This window comes from Argiope bruennichi, chromosome 11, assembly GCF_947563725.1.
Source record: "Argiope bruennichi chromosome 11, qqArgBrue1.1, whole genome shotgun sequence".
Taxonomy (NCBI): domain Eukaryota; kingdom Metazoa; phylum Arthropoda; class Arachnida; order Araneae; family Araneidae; genus Argiope; species Argiope bruennichi.
The window spans coordinates 4,037,860-4,057,727 of record NC_079161.1 but is presented as its reverse complement, the minus strand read 5'-3'; the positions used below and the strand labels follow the sequence as shown (position 1 = coordinate 4,057,727).

General features: G+C 32.0%; 1 protein-coding gene across 1 annotated transcript in view; it reads right to left on the bottom strand.

Annotated features, from left to right (window-relative positions):
- Window positions 1–19,868, bottom strand: part of LOC129957218 (bestrophin-2-like) — a 105,845-nt gene that overhangs the window by 11,993 nt on the left and 73,984 nt on the right. Inside the window, exon 10 of the mRNA XM_056069442.1 lies at window positions 14,239–14,388. Coding sequence (XP_055925417.1) covers window positions 14,239–14,388 — 150 coding nt within the window. The remainder of the gene's footprint in view (window positions 1–14,238; window positions 14,389–19,868) is intronic.

Here is a 19,868-nt window from a genome sequence, read left to right as displayed (position 1 = left end):
TTATTACCTTAAATGCACTAATATTATTCTAAGGAATAAAATAATAATAATTGTGACGAATAAAATCTGCAATTTAATTAGAAAGTTAAGTAAATTCGTATGTCAAGGGGTTAATGTATTATATATGAATATTTTACGAATAACTATTTTAATCATCCTTTTATCAAGAAATTTTTATCCAAAATCTATCAAAAATTTAGAAGCACCTAAATTATATATATTTTTTGCTGAGAAGAGTAATTGAAAGAAAAAATTAAAAAGATACATTCCCCAATTAAATAATTATAATACTGAATGCGGAATCTGATGAATTTAGGAAGTCATTTATTTAACAAATTTTTTGCTGAGAAGAGTAATTGAAAGAAAAAATTATAAAGATACATTCCCCAATTAACTAATTATAATACTGAATGCGGAATCTGATGAATTTAGGAAGTCATTTATTTAACAAATTTTTTGCTGAGAAGAGTAATTGAAAGAAAAAATTATAAAGATACATTCCCCAATTAAATAATTATAATACTGAATGCGGAATCTGATGAATTTAGGAAGTCATTTATTTAACAAATTTTTTGCTGAGAAGAGTAATTGAAAGAAAAAATTAAAAAGATACATTCCCCAATTAAATAATTATAATACTGAATGCGGAATCTGATGAATTTAGGAAGTCATTTATTTAACAAATTTTTTGCTGAGAAGAGTAATTGAAAGAAAAAATTATAAAGATACATTCCCCAATTAAATAATTATAATACTGAATGCCTAATCTGATGAATTTAGGAAGTCATTTATTTAACAAATTTTTTGCTGAGAAGAGTAATTGAAAGAAAAAATTATAAAGATACATTCCCCAATTAAATAATTATAATACTGAATGCGGAATCTGATGAATTTAGGAAGTCATTTATTTAACAAATTTAGTGCATACTGGAATAAACTCTTTTTGTGTACCAAAAAACTAAAATATCACATTTATTTATTTGTTGTCGTCAATTGCAGTCGGTAATATTTTTTTAGAGTAATAATTGTAGTCTGTAAATTGGATTGCAGAAAACAAATATTTTACTGTGTATAAACTTAATTTATAGTTATACAATTTATTTATTTCAGCGATTTATATTGAATTCACACCATTTGACTGCAGTAAAGAACCTTCTCAGCCTGCAAATTGCGCAAGAGCTCGAAAGAAAAGAGTGTTTTGTTAAATTTAGTTTAACCATTAACTAGATTTTTGGCACACAATTCTCACAATAAAATAAATTTAAACAAGATAATTAGATGAGTAAAAGGAAGATTCATTTTAGAACTTGAATGTGAATGATGAATTAGGGAAAACCACTCTATTGCCCTATTCATGTATAAGATGAAAGCTTCAATTTCTCTAATAATTCCGCAATCAGGTAATCTGAGTACTCGATGAAAACAATTTTCTTTTCATATACTATTATAACATCTTAGCCGAAAGGCAATGATTTGTTGAGAAAAGGGCGATATCTTATTCACTTTCCAGCTTATTGATTATTCTGTTAAATATAGTTCAAATTATAAGCTAAATGAGTGACATTTAAATCAGATCTCTGAAAATTTGCGAACTTAACTTCATCTACATCACATCCAGTTGACTGATTAAAACTTTTGGCGAAATGCGATATCTTACTGTTGCTTTGTCGGTTATATTGCCAAATGTTGTGCAAATTAAAAACTTGATGAACGACATTTAAGTAAGAGTCTGACATTTATGGATATAGTTTTTGACTTTCATCGCATTCAGCTCATAGTTAGCTGCCCAAAAATGGTCGGCAGAATGCAATATATTATTCACCTCTTCGGATATATTGGCAAAACTGACGCAAATGATAAGCCTTTTGAATGACATTTCAATCAGATGTCTGAAAATCTGCGGACTTAGTCTTCGATATCCACTGAATTGAGTTCACAGTCGACCATCCAAACATTGCGAGCAAAATGCGGCATCTTTTGACCTGCTACCCTATCGATTGTTTTGCCAAATATGTCAAACCGTTACTTGGATATTTCAATTGTTTACAACTTAATAACTTTAAGGTGGTTTTTAAATTATCATATTGGAAAATACGCAGCTCTTCATAATTGCCCTGAAGTGATGAAAACTTTTGCCGAAGAAACTTTCAATCTCTCGCCGATGGGGGGTCCCCCTTGCCACCGCCGACTTTGGTGGTACGTAATAATCATGCAATGTAAAAGAATCTTTTTACCATCTCGTATAGGAAGTATACGAGAAAACAAAATGTGAATTGTAAGTATTGTATAAAAGTAAAGTATTGAAATACTACTATTTCCACTATGTGGAGTTTACGAGAAAGTATTGCCATCGTCAAAAGATTTGAACTCGAGATTTTGGCAAAAGATCTCCCTGAGTGCGAAAAACAAATTTTTGGAATTATGTCTATCTGTGCCAAAGATAACTCAAAAATGCTTTGAGCTAGACGGATGAAATTTGGTTAGAGTCTTTACAACACATTTGTGGATTTCTATCAAATTTGAGCAAAATCTATTCACAAGTCTGTCTGTGTGACTGTTCGAAAATGAATTGACACGATCATTACAAAAGTAAGAAAGCTAAATGGATAAAATTCGGTGCACAGATTTAGCATCTGTAAAGTTAGTCAAATTTTGAGCAAAATAGAGCGATGCATTCTACATCTGTCGGTCTGTCATTTCAGAAGCATGTAAACGCGATAACTCAAAAATGCAATGACTTAAATATATCAGATTTTTATATTATTTTATGATCGCAATTGCACCAAATTTTGGCTGCAATCTCTTGGGGAAGACAGAAATTCGCCTTTATTAAATAGCATGCGAGAAAAATTTGGGAACCTCCCCCCCCCCCGCTGCTTAAAAAAAATTTAAATAAGTGAAATAGTAAAATTTAAATTCAATGAAAAAAAAAACTTTTTTATTATCATTTTTATAAATACAGAGACACCGTGGATGTATATGGCACCCTCAAATCTTTTTTTTTTCTTTTTTCAACAAAGCTTATATATAAATGAATTATATAAATCAAGTAGCTTATGCGGTCCTCTTATTACTAACGTTATGTTTGTAGAACTGTTCGAAAACGGCAAACAAAAATTCAACATATTACTCTACTTTGATTACCTTCTGACAGCAAGCATTGTATGCTAAGAAGTAATGTAAACTCTTCATGGCAATTAGGGATTGCAATACCGGACCAAAAGTTCAATACCGGTATTCGGTATTTTTTAGATCTCAATACCGGGATACCGGTATTAATACCGGTATTAGAAATTTTAGGAAAAGAAAGAAAACACGGGTGTATCTTTGTTTTATTTACCAGTTTTATTAGAGAATGTAAATATCACAAAAATAATTTGTAGCATATAAATTATAACGGTTTATAAAGAATCACAAAAAAGTAAAGGAACATCTTCTTTATTTCAATCACAAAAAAAGTGCTGTTGTTGTTTCTGATCCAAAGTGGTATAGCTGCACTATACCACCTCCATGAAACCAAAGATCTCTAAAAAGTCCAAAAACATTAGCGGATCCCTTAAAATCTCAAAAATCGTAAAATTTAAACATTTAAGAATATGATTGGGGGAGGCTGGATCTGCCTTGCACCAAGGACATTCAGCAAAGATCCTCCGTCCGTGTTGGAAGATGAGAGATTTGGTGTGTCCACTTAAAAAACGAGAGAGCCGTTTGCTGTTTTCTAAAGATTCAGACGGTAACACCAATCGGGACTCTTACCAAAGTACCAAGGGTGAGCAGGTGGGACTCTCCAAAGTGCACTCGACTCCATCTTTTTGATAGAGGAGATTTCAGAATAAGCTAGTGTTGCATCACCATGAAATATGTCTGCTTAGGCAGTCTTAGCTAAATTATCCGCTATCTCATTACAATTTAAACCAACATGTGAGGGGACCCACTGAAAGTGTATAGAGTGTTCAGCAGAGAGCCAGGCAATAATAATGTTTAGATAAACAAAAAAGTGTTAACAACACTATTCAGTCTGTAGTACTATTACACATTTTTGAAATGTGATCTTAAAAACATAATGCATCCATTGTACTGTCATTAAGCCTGGAATGTAATTTTGGGCAAAAATTATCAGCTGTCGAAAACGCTCTTTCGGCATCTATGATAGTTGGTGGTACTGTTAGCAATTTGTGATATACTTTTTCCAAATATTTACTTCTAAATATCTCATCTTCAAAAAAAATCGCTTACTCGTCGGATGGTTTTGGATATAACTGATTTCTGTATTGTATTTTGGTTTGTTGAATATTTTTTATTTATCGCTAATTCTAATTTTTGTTCAAGGGACAATTCCTTTTCACTATCGACATTTGTGCCATGATAATCTCCCATAACTGTACCGAATTTTTCTGAATGTGGATAGGTTTGTGGGTAAAAAAATTTAAGATAATTTACTATAAACTTGATCAGATTTGAATTGGTTAGTCCCTTTTCATCTTTTTCATTTTTAAAATCATTATAATTATGTAAATACCATAATACATTTTCTATTTCGATATACCTTTCTTCTGTGCGATTTTTCAATGTAATATGTAATTCTTCAGATAGTGATGTGTGCTGTTCTTTCAGTGACTGCAACACGAAATTTATTGTTGCATTAGCTGCTAATAAATTAGAATCTCTCCGACATAATGCCACAACAGCCAGTTTTAATATTGTTTATATTAAGTTATAACAGCCTGTTCTGGATATTAAGTCGAATTCACTATCTGAAAAATTAATTTGCTGGTTTAAGTCGATTATTGCTCTTTGGATTGGATTTCTCAGTTTCAAAAATCGTTCCATCATTAGGAGTAAATTGCTCCAACGTGTTTTAGAATCTCCTCCTAAACATCTCCTTTCATCTTTCCTCTCACTCCTATTTTGTCAAAGTAAACCCATACTAACGCATGCGCAAAAGTTGGAGACTTTAACAATCCATTGTCACACAGTATTTTATCTCTTCTCATGATTGTACGATGCAACTTTGTATTCACAGTATAATTAATTTCGCCCGTTCGGGAGACATAAAAACAAAAACGTATACTATTTTGCTATGTTGGCGATCCCTGAACAATTTAAAAAATTACAAGACAATTTTAAAAAATGTCTAGTAAATACCGAAAAATCGGTATTTAAACTTGTGAAGACCGGTATTACAAAATTGTACAAATGGCTCAAAATACCGGTATTCGGTATTCCGGTATTGCAATCCCTAAATACATCTGTTACTCCTAATTGAATTCCATGTGCATAGCACAATTGCTCATTGGCACCAATCAACTTTCCAACTTTTTTCATAACTGTTGCTCCATCAGTCGTTACGGATATAATATCTATTTTCGGGGATAATCCATGTTTCGCTAATTTAGATTTAAGCAATTAATTAAGCCATTAATTAGCTAATTAATTTCGCCCGTTAGGGAGACATAAAAAACAAAAACATATACTATTTTGCCATGTTCGTGATCCCTGAACATATAGTGGAGATAGTTTTAAAAATATTTAGTAAATACCGAAAAACCGGTATTTAAACTTGCGAATACCGGTATTACAAAATTGTACAAATGGCTCAAAATACCGGTATTCGGTATCCCGGTATACCGGTATTGCAATCCCTAATGGCAATGAACTGTTTTTGTTATTTTATGAATATATTTCTTTCAGTCACTAATTGCAACTATCCAACAAAAGACTAAATCCGTTGTTTGGAACAGAAAAAAAGTTGAATTTGTGAAAGTTGTTCATATAAGTAGCAAGTTAATGCTGCAAAAATCAAAATCTTTGAAATAGATTACATATCTGGATAAAAAAGATGCATAAACGTAGGGGGAAAAAGGAAAAAAAAAAAAAAAAAAAAAAGAAGTTTGTATCTTCTACGTTTGGCACTCTATAATCCAACATTATTCGGCTCGGTACATTCAGTAATCGAGGCTGAAGAGAGCATTGCACTTGCGCAAAAAAAAATCTTTTGGCAAATACAGCAAACAATCGTGAACCATGAAACTTCGCCCGAATGCCACAGTATTGGTCAACCTGATCAAGGTCGCAGGCGTAAGGGAATTCCGGATTCAGTAATAAATTATAGGTTGCCTATATTAAAAAATAAATACTAGCTATTGTAAGAATAGATCTCAACATGGAAAATTATTCTTTAAGTGTATCATTACCAGTCGCTTTTGGGGACCTCCTGCTTGGCTATAAATATTCATTTTAAACGCTAAATTTGATAGAAATTGGGACTACGACATTAACATCTGTTTTTTTATTGTGTGAGGGAACTTGTCAGAAAGAGCGACACAGTGTAAGAAGCGCATCAGCTAACATCGCATGACTTATCTTATTACGGGCTGCTGTCACTTTATTTTTTACATCGTATTAATATTCGTAGATGAGTTTCAAGAATTTAAATGTTATGCCACATTTTGCTTGTTTTATAATAAGCACGTCTAAAAGCATATTAACGGAAATAGAACATACTGATAAAATAAGTAAAGGGTATAAAATATGATTTTTCAGAATATTGAATATATGCAGTTATTATCTTAGACGGCTTTTTAAATAAATAAATACCACAAAAAATTTATAAAAGAAGAAAGCAAAAATTCATTATGGCATTGCCAAAAAAATTTAAAACAAAACAAGCAGAGTTCATTCCTTAGCTTTAACAATGGGTAAAATATTCGGTATTAAATATTTGTGGCAACAATGAAAATCAGTTAAATTTCATTACAACAATGAAAAGCAATTTTGCAAATTATGAAAAAAAAGTTTCTAAAAACACTGACTAAATGAAGGAAAAATTTGATCTATAATTAAATTGGTAAAGTTAAAAAAAAAAAAATTTAAATTTTACAATATATGAAAATTGCATTTATAGTGAGTTATGTGTGTACATTCGCTTTTATATATTAAAAAGAGATATGATATATTTCGAATGCGAATAACATTGAACTTATTCAACATCATTATTACTTTTCAATTTTTCTTTACCTAGTGTAAGAACGTGAAATAATTTTCTGTGACAAGATTTTATAATATATTCTTTTTATATGCGCTGACAAATAACACTCACCAAGCAACGGCAGCAAAATTATATCCATTTTTTTATATCAACATTTATGAGGTTTAAGTACGAGTTGGACAAGAAAATTAAATTTTTTGATACTCTTTTTTGCATTGAATTTATTTACTTATTCACTTTTTCCAAACAGGAGCCACGAAGTCCTCAAAGCGATGCCCTTATTCAATTTCGAAATTCTCAATCACTCCAGTGTTTCCAACATCAGCTTTTCTTCGATCATTAGAACTATAAAAGAAAACGTTATTTTTTTCCCCTTCCAAGGAGCGCTAATGAGACCCCTTCTGACAGGTAGACAACTATCATTTGCGAACACTTTCTTTCAATATTTGCCGCAAGTTATTCTCTTTGCTGATACGAAAGCCTCGCGAAAAAAAGTGTCCTTGAAGTGCTCATTGTTCTCTACCGCAAGTCAGAACGTACCTTAAACACGCCTTCAAACGGTCGTCCAGTTGAATGGACTGCCCGCCCACGGAAACCCAGACAGTGATCTCACCCTTCATTCCTGAAACTTGGATGTCATTAATGCTGCTAATGTTACTAACCCGAACAAGGAATACCACCTTGCAAGCCCACGGGTTAGAGCTGTGGCTTACAGATATTTTACCCATAATAAATAACATTTTTGACTTCTATTTTATCTTACGGCCTTTTGTTGCGTTGAAGTACTATATAGTGAGCTAATGCGGGGAAATAAAGAACCGATACACTTGACTTCACAGCAGACTAGATGAGTCATTTTAGATTTCGGCGAACATGATTCAGATATATGTCTTTGATAAAACGTCCCGATTCCCGCTGCCATTTTTGTGATATGAAAGGGTATATCAAATTCTAATCGAATGCTGAAGATAATGCCATCATCAAAAGAAAAAAAAATCATTCTTGAGATGTTATTGGTTTTCCATGTTTTAGATATCTATTTCTAAAAAAGAATCAATTTTTGTGATGTCAACTGACAAACACAATGATAAAAATGTAAAATATTTTTGTGTTTAGCTTAAGTGATCAGATTAGCTCAGGCAGTTTTGCATTTGAAACTCTGTCTTTGAATTTGAATTGAATGTCGTTGACTGCTATATTTTTAATTAATAGTGAATAAAAAGAATGATGAACTAGATTGAAATTTTCCAAACATACAATATCATCATCTTACAATGCCAATATGAATAAATCATACTAAAGTAAAAATAGAAAAATAATAAAAAACACATTGTTTTATCCAAGCATGTATTTACCTCAACTTATTTTATATTTGTTAGGTAAATTTTTAACCGGTTTCGCCTTCAATTTATGTGAAAATGCTACGAAAATAAGAAGTGAAAAATTATTTTATAAACAGTCGTCAAAGCAAAAACGTAAAACGTGAGGAAAAAAAAAAGCAATTTTATATTCTAAAAAATAAAGCTATTATCATTAGAATAAAAAAAGAAAATTCCCCCAAACAGTCGTTAAAAATTAAGAATATATTATATATACAGTTAAAGTACCAATTTTCTATCAGTGTTTGATGCTTTTACGATTTTGTTTCAATTTTGAGATTCTGGTAATTTTTCATCAGCTTAGTGCCTATTTTACGTATTCTGAATTTATCTTTCAAACTTGACAATGCTCTCTGCGAACATCGGTACTGATGTTGCAGCGATGTTTTCTGGTTCCAATTTAGTCTTTCTTGAATATCTTTAAAACTCCCCAATTCTTACACTACAGACTTGTATCAAATTATAGACTATAAAAATCCTTACATTTTCAAGCTTTTATTTTTCTTCAAGTTTTAATATTTTTTCAAATATGGGTTCTAAACTACTTTACCTTTTTCAGTAATTCACAACCCCCTAGATCATCAAATCCGCATATTACCAACATGAAAAATAAACTTTTAAAAATGTGCTTTGACAAAAAGAAATTCATAGTGGAAATCCCATTTTTTATTTTTTTATTAATTTTTTACAGTTTTCAACAGTTCTCCGACTTTCTACATTTTTGCGATTTTGATCTACTAAACGTCGTTTGGGACCCCGTGTTGTATGTTGATTTTTTTATCCTCTTGATGCCTACTATCACCTTTCTGAATTTGTCGGTCGAATTCAGCAACACCCTGTATATATATATATATATATATAGAAAGAGAGAGAGAGAGATTTAATTCTAAATTTTCCAAAAGATTTAATTCTAAAAGATACAAATAAAAATCAACTTGAGGCTACCTTTCTGGATTTAAAAATCGAAATTGCTAATGATAAAACAATAGTTGGTATATACGATAAAAGGGATGATTTCAACTTTAAAATAACAAAACTATGTAACTATTATTCCAATCTAAACTCTAAAATTTTCAAAAATCTAATTTTCTCACAAGTTAACAGGATCAAAAGGGTTTGCAATAATAAAAATTCTTATATTGAAGCATCAAACAACCTCCTTAAATATTTAATTAAAAATGAATTTCCTAGAAATTACTGTAATGTCAATTTTTTAATTAAACAAGGTATGGTTTGGGATTAATCCTTTGGCTTAAATAAAAATAGAACTTTCCTTGCATATTGGATCACTCAATAGATGGCGCTGGGAGCCTACATCTGTTTAAATAATTTACCGCTAGTTTTTTAAAAACAGGGAATCGCAATCGATAGTTTAAAGTTTCCTTGACTGTTGATGGTATGTACTGGCCTTTTCGTTTTTAATTTTTAATTTTAGTGCTATTTTTTGTTTTTATTGTTATTTTTGTTATTGTATTTTTACTTTGTTGTGGTTAATTTCTTCTAATTTGTTGTTTTATATTTCCTTTCTGTTAAAATGGTATATCTCTTGAGCATAATTTCAGGGGATTTTCGTTTCACGAGGAATCATTATTAGACAATGTCTGTATTTCCTCACAAAAAAAAAAAAAAAAAAAAAAATCCCTTTCTTTGAATTCCTGCCCGAGGGTGACCCTTGAAAAAGTCTTCAGGCCGGATTATTTTTTTTATATTTTTTATAATTTTTTTGGTTTAATTTTTATTTGATTTTTTGTTTTTCCTATTAACTTGATTCTAATACTTTTATATATATATATATATATATATATATATATATATAGAAAAATTAGCTATAATGCATGTATATATATATATATGCTATGCATTATAGCTAATTTTTCAATGAATTTTTTTTAAAATGAGCTGTTTCGATATTTTTGAATTTATTGCGTTTTACAACTTATTTATCTACTCATGTCTGCTCTCTCCAATACCCTCCTTCCGCCACCCTGTGCAGACAGCATCCTGCAACTGAAACCGAGGTCCTTTATTATTCCCAAGGTGTATCGCTATTTTAAATCTCTCAATGACAATAAGACATCTGTGAAGTGAACATTACATTCAAGTGAATTTCCATCCACACGAGACTTAACCATTTGTTTCCGGCGATATAAACATAAATTTGAGAGTGTACTGGCTCTTAAATGCTTCCTTATTTATTTTATAATTGTTAGCAGTCAGAAATCAACTCCGATTAACTAGCTGCTTTGTTATAAGTCGATTTATGCTACTCTGGGTTACGAAACACTTTATTTTCACTACAAATATTCCTCATTTTAGAATATGATACAAAATCAGACGAGAAATTAAAAAAAAAAAAATATTCTTTTCTAAAAATAAACTGATAATTGGCGAAGTCGTTAAAATGATGCAGGGAGGTGTCATTCTTGCAAGGCAATTGCATTTGACAGTTGGTATTCAGTGTGTTGTTAGACATGAGTAAATAAAGACCTCGCAATCAACGAGCATCTAGAAATGCTCGGGCAAATGTTGCCGTAGAAGCAGACAGCTTGCACTCAGATCCATTTCATGAGTGCAATGGATCTGACAATGACAATGACACGTTTCACAGAAAGTCAGACGAAAACGGGCTAATGATTAAAGATCTTACTAGAAGGCAAGATGTTAAAAATATATTAGTTTGGTACAAAGAAATTTTACGAGAGGGGAAAAAAATAGTCATTCGCAGTCAGATGAGTTTGATTGATACCGTAAAGCCATCGACATTGAAATAATCTTGTTTTACGTTACATTTTCTATTTAGTTTGTAGAAATATCGAATCTGAATAATACTTTTTTATTTATTCTTTCTTCCAAACAAGACCTGGCCATTCCTTTTAAATTTCGCATGTACAGTTCAAACTCGCTTATCGGGTCCTTGCATAGAGAGGAAAACAAAATGAAATGATGACTCGTTTAACGAAAGGCGTTTCGCAGAACGAGTGGCGAAGAGACGCCACTTGCTGCATTTACTTGTATCAGTCCGAGTTGAGAGCTTGTTTGAAGGAAGACCCTACGCATGGAAGAAGTTATCAAATGCGACTCCGAGAGCTTTGGGCGAGCCTGTGCTTGTGGAGCCTTCATTGATGAGCTTTTGCATCTGGCCTAAAGTATGGGACTAGAGGTAAATAGCAACTACGTCAATGAGCTGGTAGAAGAATTTAGCCAGAACTGCAAAGATTAGGGAGCTATGCCACAGTAAAAAGTTGTGGTGGTTATTTGGTCAGGACAGGATGAAATAATAGATGCGAAATAGCAACAATCTGCCAGTAAAATAAGGGAGATGCTGAAATCATGGGATATTATTGCATCGTATGTTAAGAAGCATCACCCTAATAAGGCAGTAGCTGTGCTGTACATGTTACAAATTCGTTTAACGATTTTCTCTCTAGCTTACATCTAGGGACTAGAGGTGGACAAGTTTTGAAGTGTAGCCAAAGACAAATGCTTTTAGATAATTTTGTTTACAACAAAGGTGCATTAGAAATAATATATTATATTACCATAAATTTGTCTGAATAATGTTTTCTGGAATGGTAACGCATTGTTTTATTTAACACGGAAAAAATTGTTTTGCTTTACGAGTAAGATCCGGGAACGATTGATAATTGCTAAGCAACGTTCCTCTGCTATGCAAAGTTAGACAAGCGCTCTTTTCTTCTGTTCCACGCATGGACACACCATTTAGGATTAAACCAGAACAAATCATAACGAAATAAAATCACAGAGATGAGGAGCATTCCAGAAAGGCTATCTGGGATTGCACCTAATTGCAAAATTATATCCAATTCTGAATCGTGGCTGCGTTTGCATGTCTCGTGCAGCATATTGTAGGATTCTTTATAGCTTCTTAATGCTTGAGTAATGAATGATGGGACATACTGTATACTTGAAATTATAATATATAAAAGTCAACCGAACTAGCTAAGCAAATTTGGCTCAAAAACTTATCAGGGACCATTCCATCATTCTGAAAACATTTCAGCTTCCGAGTTTATTTGTGAGAAATGCCTCTTTTTCTCAGATTTTTACTGCTGATATCAATGAGTAAAAGGTATGTTCTCTCCTATTACCTATATTTTAATTTGTTACTTTATAGTTGTTTTTAATTTGTATGATAGGCTAATGATGAATTATGTTTGTTTAGTGTTACATTCACGATTTATTTGGTTTTCTACCTGTATCCTTATTTGTTTTCTATGCATGCACTTTTCTGAATTCTGAAATGATAATTATATATTAATGGGAATTTTGTTCAGTTTAATCCTTTAGCTCCGGCTGTAGACATAGATGATTAAATAAATCTGCTTTGCATTCCGACAGTCATCAATAGAACGATGGATGTTTCAAAAATTTTTATATTTAGTGGTCGCCATAAAATACTATGGCGATCATCTCCTATCTCTTACTGTTTGCAAGTTGAAGGTAAAATGATTATGGTACCAATTTGGAAGATGTTAATTAAAAAAAAGTTTCTAATAGCTCTCTATATAATATAAGCGCATATTTTGAAATAGCAAGGAAATCGTATAAGATGACATAGTTGCCATCAGGTTACTTGGATTTGAAGCTGAGTTACAAACACCGAAATCTTGGCGAAATGCAAAAACGAATTCTAAATCTTTAATGCTGAATACCGAAAATATCGTTCTATTTATAATCTGTCAAATTTACCAAAATCTTGTTCATTCCAGCAGTTATTAAATAAGTTTACAATAAATCATATCAAGAAAAATTTATTCTTTCCTTTGTCACTTAAATGGACAGTCTTTGAAATGGACTGATGTCAAAAAATCCCTGCCAGAAATCTTTGTGGAATCAATGCAAGTACATCAGGGTGATTTCCTTCGGTTAAGAAATAGTCGCTTGGTTTGTTTCCGTTGTGTTAATTAAAATGCTCTTTTCTTATTTGGTTTTAGTTTCTTGAACCTAACTAAAACAGCACGTTTAGGTGCACCGGAAATTAAAATCTGGAGCGACAATGGCCTATCTCGAATTTTCTTTCCCGACGAACGCCAGTTTCAGTGACTTATCGCAAACGAAAGACTGAATTTCTCCTGATGTGATTTATTGTAGATTCAATCAAAAACTGATGGAATGAACAAGTTTTTGAAAAATTTGACATATTGTAGTTAGTACGATATTTGTGGTTATTTAACTTCAAAGATTTTGGTCACAATTCGATTTTACGTTTCGCCAAATGTTTGGATGTTTGTAGCTCAGCTTAAAGTCCAGGTTCTTGATGAAACTGGCGTCATCTGAGAGGATTTTCTCTGCTATTTCAAAATATGCCCATTTTTAATGAGTAAATCTGGGAGAAACTTTTAAAATTATTTTCCCGATGGGAAGCATAATCACTTTATTCGCCATAATTTACAAACATTGAGTAATAAAACAAGATTCCATGTCGTTACATGTTCAAGTGAATCATTAGCACTCTTTTACATTAGTGTAGCCCTTTGCCCTTTTGGAAAAGTGGGTAAGAAGTTGAACAAATGACGTCGTTTAAGCATGTAAACAACAATTCCAATCTCACACTTGTCCGTTAAAAGATTGTCTAACTGAGATTTATACTAATTTAGAAGTTTGTATGGCTTCCATGGCTAGTGCTATAATGGGAATAAATTAAATTTCATTAAATCATGATCGTCATATATGATACAGACTAATTGAGAGGGATCGATTGTGTTCTCTATTTCTTCTTATTTCTGTAAAAATAATTTTACGTAACACATTTCCTTCTCTGCTTTTTATTTTAAGTTTGCTTTCCTAAATATTTGCATTGCGTTCTGTACAATTATTTTACCTTCATAAACAAATTTATGTATTACTCACTTGTTCATAGGCGGTTCCTCTAGACCATAACAGCTTCCACAGTGCCTCGAGAGAAACAAACGGAATCGTCTGTAGATACTGGGAGGGTGAGTCAACAGCCTAGGATCGCCCAATTCGTAGTAAACCATCGTTTGTTCCTTGGGTGAAAGCCTGGAAGGAAATATTGCGATTTCAAGCCAAAGAACTCTATTACAGTTTCATTTATATAAAACTATCGATTACATTGATTATTTCATTCAGAATTTAAGCTAAAAATAAACATTTAATTATTATCACATGCTAAGAGTTTCAGAGGAATGAGCGTCTCTATACTTTGCATATCCATAATAATGCTATAATAAGAATAAACTAAATTTCATTGTCTCATTATCGTCAGATTAGATAAGCATTCATTAAAAAGAATGAATTTATTAATAGAATAAGTTGGATAATCAGATTTAATTTTTTTTTATTGTCATCATGCTTGAAGAGACTGTATACATAAAATTTGATTTTAAGATAAGAATTTTTGACTCGTAGATATCAGTATTAAAGCGCAAATTAAATCAAAAAAAAAAAAAAAAAAGAAAGAAAAGAAAGCTGATTTTACATGCATATAATTTAATATTTTTGCCATTGAAATGATGGTAAAACAATGGCATTCAGTTATGTACGCTGGTGATCAATTTACGTAGAAAATTTTCTTAAATTCGTGGGAGAGCTACTGCAATCCTCTCACTTGTTATTTGAAGATATTGACTGGAAATAGGCACAATAAAAAGTTATAATTCTATCGTAAAGATAAAAACAATCGTCTAACCTTGTCTGCTGCTGAATTATATCATTCTTATGGAGTTAACCGCCGTTATTGTCTTTCATTGATATTAAAAATACAGTCACGAAATAAATTATTTGCTTAAAACGAAATCTGTTTACTGGATTCGAACTTCCGGCACGTGTCAAATTTATGTGACAGTTTTTTTATTCTGTTTTTGAATATTTCCAGTATTTATCATTATTTTAAAAATTGTCCAAAATGATATTACATGAAAAAAAAAGGATAGTGGTCTCCAAAAAATTTCCAAGCACAAACTCTAATTAAAGGTAAATTAAGGCAAACGCTAATTATCAACTCTCAGGCAGTATAAAATTGTGGTTCTTGAACAAGGTAGTGAATGCCACGAGTGCTCAAACTTTTTTTTTACTGTCCTGTAGTCGAGAATGGGTACTTCGAAGCACAATAAAGAATATGTATTTTGTACACCTTTATAGCTATAATCTGACAAAGAATTACAATTGTAATTACACTTGGGACCAGAGCCTAAAAGGCAGGAAGACATATAATTGTATTCACAAGATACACACTAAATTTCATTTATTTTTATCATTGCCTTTGTGTTCTCGAGTTTATGTGCACATGGAAATAAAGATCGACAGATGGTCAATCTTTTTACAGATTTACATCAACATTTGAAAAAAATCTGCATTTTAGATGCTGAAATTGTGTAACAGATTTTATCAATATAGACTTTCTATGTTTTGGAGGCATCACATTCACTTATACACAGACAACGAGAACGACAGACTTCCTCCAAATGGACTCTGTTCAAAATTTGATAAAAATTTAAAATTTGGCATGAAAAGCGTATAGCAAATTACACCCATTTAGTTGAAAACGTTTTAGAATTATTGGGTTTATAGACAGACAGTCAAGATTCGAAAAATATGTTTTCGAACTCAAGGAAATCTGATCGTAAAGAATCGTAAAATATGTTTTCGAACTCAAGGAAATCTGATCGTAAAGAATCGTAAAATTTCATATTCGATTTTTTTTTATGCTTACAATGCTTCCTTTTTTTTATAAAGAAAGTAAGAACTACCAATTTACGATATCTATTAGGCTTTTCACTTTTAAATAAGATTTAATAAAACTTTTATTGGCAACTAAGCTCTGGAAATATTAAAACATTTTATTATTATTGAGAATATACATCTGTACAGAATTGCAGAATGGGAAGAAAATGAAAAACTGGTTACAAAATTATGTTTTTATGAGCATGAAAGAAGTAAAATTCAATCAAAAGTGTGAAAAAATGCAATATCTTATGGAGCTTATAAGAAAGATAATTAAAATATTGAAGGCAAGAAGAGGCAATAATACTAAATTCAATTCATAATTGTTTTCGAGTGATTTACTTGCATTTTTCCGGTCGAGTTATTTACAGTCCTCGCATTTCATAAGCAGACAAATCGCACTATATTTAGAAACTAAAACTTCTTTAGTTTAATGATATGATTTATGTTTGATTGTCGTTTTAGTGTTTAAAAACCAGACAGTTGTAACCGCCATTTCTAAGCATTTTAAACGAGAGGAAACTAAAGTAGGACGAAATTTATTAATGTTTTTTGACTCGTAAATCTTTATTTGTAATGGATTGATTAAGAAGAAATTAAATTCGAATAAATGTTTCCTGTCACTGAGCGACTACAAAACAAAACAAAAAGGAATAATAATAATAAAAAAAAAATCAGATTTTTATTTGACAAAGTAAAATGCTACCACAAAAACATCTCGCAGTGAAACAGAGCAGATTCAATCTACATCTCTTTCAGAAAATATATTTCTACTAATAATGAAAGAGAATGTGTGCGTTCGCCCTTTTGCGCTCTACTGGCCAGTTCGATGAACCGAGAGTTACTAAATTTGGTACAAATACAATACGGAAGGCGGGAATTTGAGTGAGTTTTTCGAAATTTTAAGCAAAATTTTATTAATTAGAAATAAAGAAATATTTTGATGTTTTCCGTAAGTAGCATCCATTCATCGTAAAATTTCAATAACTCTCTTTTCAATGATTGTTTTATAAACATAAAAAATAAAGTCTTTTATTAATTTTTGCATTTAAAAAATATTTGTCGCTCCAATGTGAGGATTTACAGCAATGCTTTAAAAATTATATTATATTAAAAAAAAGGAAACTGTCTTCAATATATCTAAAAATATTTAATCGTGTGTTTTTATACAATTTCCTATCATTCTAAGGAATGAAAATTCCGCTTATCAATCTGAATTTCTTGTAATATCGTTGTTCTCCATATTTTTTTTTGTTGTTTTTCAGCATAACCATTAAAATATTACGTTAGGTAACGTATCGATACGCTGAATGATTATAATTTCTATTCTTTAATTCTTTTAGTACCTGGAGTGAAACAGCATTTTAGCAAGTGTAATTCTCTTCAAATAATTACTCATTTCTTTCTGGTGAACACCATTTTATTTTCGGACACATTTTTTGTGCCACTTCATGTAGACTGTTACAGATTAGGACACCTCTCACAGTTGGATGCCTCGTCTCGCTCACAGAATCGTTCTTACACACTCTACGTTCTGATACAAAAAGAATTAACAGGAACTTTGTACTCGACAGATACGCCATCTATCGGCGTGAAGCTGTAACAAGTAGCTAAGTCGTACTCTTGGCCCTAATTGCCACTTCTGAAAAAATAAGAGACGCTCATTTGGCTTAAATCGCTGACAGATAACTTTCAGCGGGCTTGTAAAATGACATAAGTCACAACAACACAACAAAAATATTAAATGAAAGAAGCAATCTGGAATTTGTTCGACAAATTTGTTGATATTTGAAGGTTGCCTTTCTACAGTAAGTAATAAGCGTTATTTCTACGTTAGCATTTTGTATAAAAAGATTTTTCACGGATTTAGATGTGACTCTTGGGCTACACTTGAATTCAGAGACGCTGTCTACTTCCAACAGCAAGTTTTCACTCCAACTAAAATGTTGTCGCACATTCCCATTCAATACACGTAAATTAAATTGTGCAGTTGTGTGTTGTCACTCCAATAATTGTGTGTCATCACTCCACAGAATGTTCCATGGCCAAGTTGTGTCAACCACCATTCGAGCAAGGAACTGAAATGCAAAAGTTTTACGGACCTCTAAGTCCCCGTCCTGCAACAAGTGTACAGACTTGATTTTGTATGGATAAAAATGCAAAATCTGCCTTACGATTTTTCGTACAATGGAATAGGGCATATCCAGAACACGGGAAACAACTGGAAAACTCACATTATTATGAGGCGACTGACTTCTTGCTTCAACGAGTGCGGTCGCAACATTTTCGACGCTGGAAGACGGGATTTTTTTTCATCCTCTACCTGGAGGAATGCCAAGTTCTCCAGTTTTTTCGAATTTCTGAATCATCTTGCATAGGGCACCTGGAGACAACGGACCACTTCGTATATGCTTTATACGGCGAAATTTCTTTAGAGTTGCAACGGAGTTTTGTGGGTTCTGGTAGAACAATTTCACCAGTAACGCTTTTTCTTGCAACATAAGCCTGCCAAACAGAGAAGAAACTAATGTTCGTGCAGAATCCGCCTTCTTTTTATCCAAAGAAAAAGGGCAATAGACATGCGTTGTAACATAAATTATGTTTCACATTTTCTATATATGCAAATAAATACCATTTGTGTTACAGTGCCATCTATTGGTGAATTTTCGTACTATTTTTTAATTAATAAATGTAAAGCGTATCGTCTGAATAATCTGTAGTTCAAATTTTTTCTTATTTGGAACTATAAAGCTGAATTGGCTTCTGAAGTGGGGAACTTATTTCTTGCTAACCCTGGATTTTGGGGAGATTGGCTTGTCATATGGAATCGTGACATTTTTTTTTTAATTGCAACTCTAAAAGCCGCTTGTTACCATTTTTAGTGTTCATCTAGAGTGGCGGACTTTTAGCGAGTTTTTGGACAATTAGCACGATTTTGACGTATTTGGTGAGTCCCCTTAATTTTTTTCTTGTTGCTTGGTTTTACTTATTTAATTTGAATTTACTTACTTAATATTTTTCTATCATTTCATCTGTGTATATCCTGCTTAAAAAATTCCCATGTCTCGCCCATCAAACCCTTCGGCGATCAGAATAATTCGAGTACGAGACAGTGTTTTATTCTGCGTGTATGAAAGACGGCGTATTGGTGTGAGGCAGACAAATAATTCAGAATAAAGAAGACTTACTCTGTCACGGAATATTTTGCTGACCAAAAAAAGATAAATGTCATTAAATGGTCACTTTTATTGTATATTAAGCTAAGTAAATTTTCCAACAAAAAAGTAATTATTTTTTTTACTTCTTAACATTTTATTTTTTCAAATGATGCACAAAACATGAATGAAGGAAGCTGAAAACTGTAATAACTTCCTCCGATATCTATTGTTACGCATTTAGTCTCGTATCATATATATATTTTTTTCTTTTCATAACTCAGCCTCTTGCAAGTCGCTGTTGCGTTGACTCATGCGCTGCATTTCCGAATGAGCCATTCACACAATTGTTTGATTGTGCGAGTTTCAGCAGCTATTATTTATATGCATTAGCCAGCCAAGTTTGAAGGGATTGCGAGAGGGAAATCGGCGATTCGTGTGCAAATTGCTTTATTTTTCATCTAAGCTGAAAAACGCTCCTGTGCCGACCCTCTCAGAGGCTTTCATAAGTTTTCAAATAGCGATGGCAGGGAGATTTGTTTGTCTAAAAGGGTTATTTATCTTGCAGTGTTTCTCTCTGATGATCAATGCAAGGGTAGTCTGCTTATGCGTTGAAGAGAGTGCACACTGATCTATTTTCAG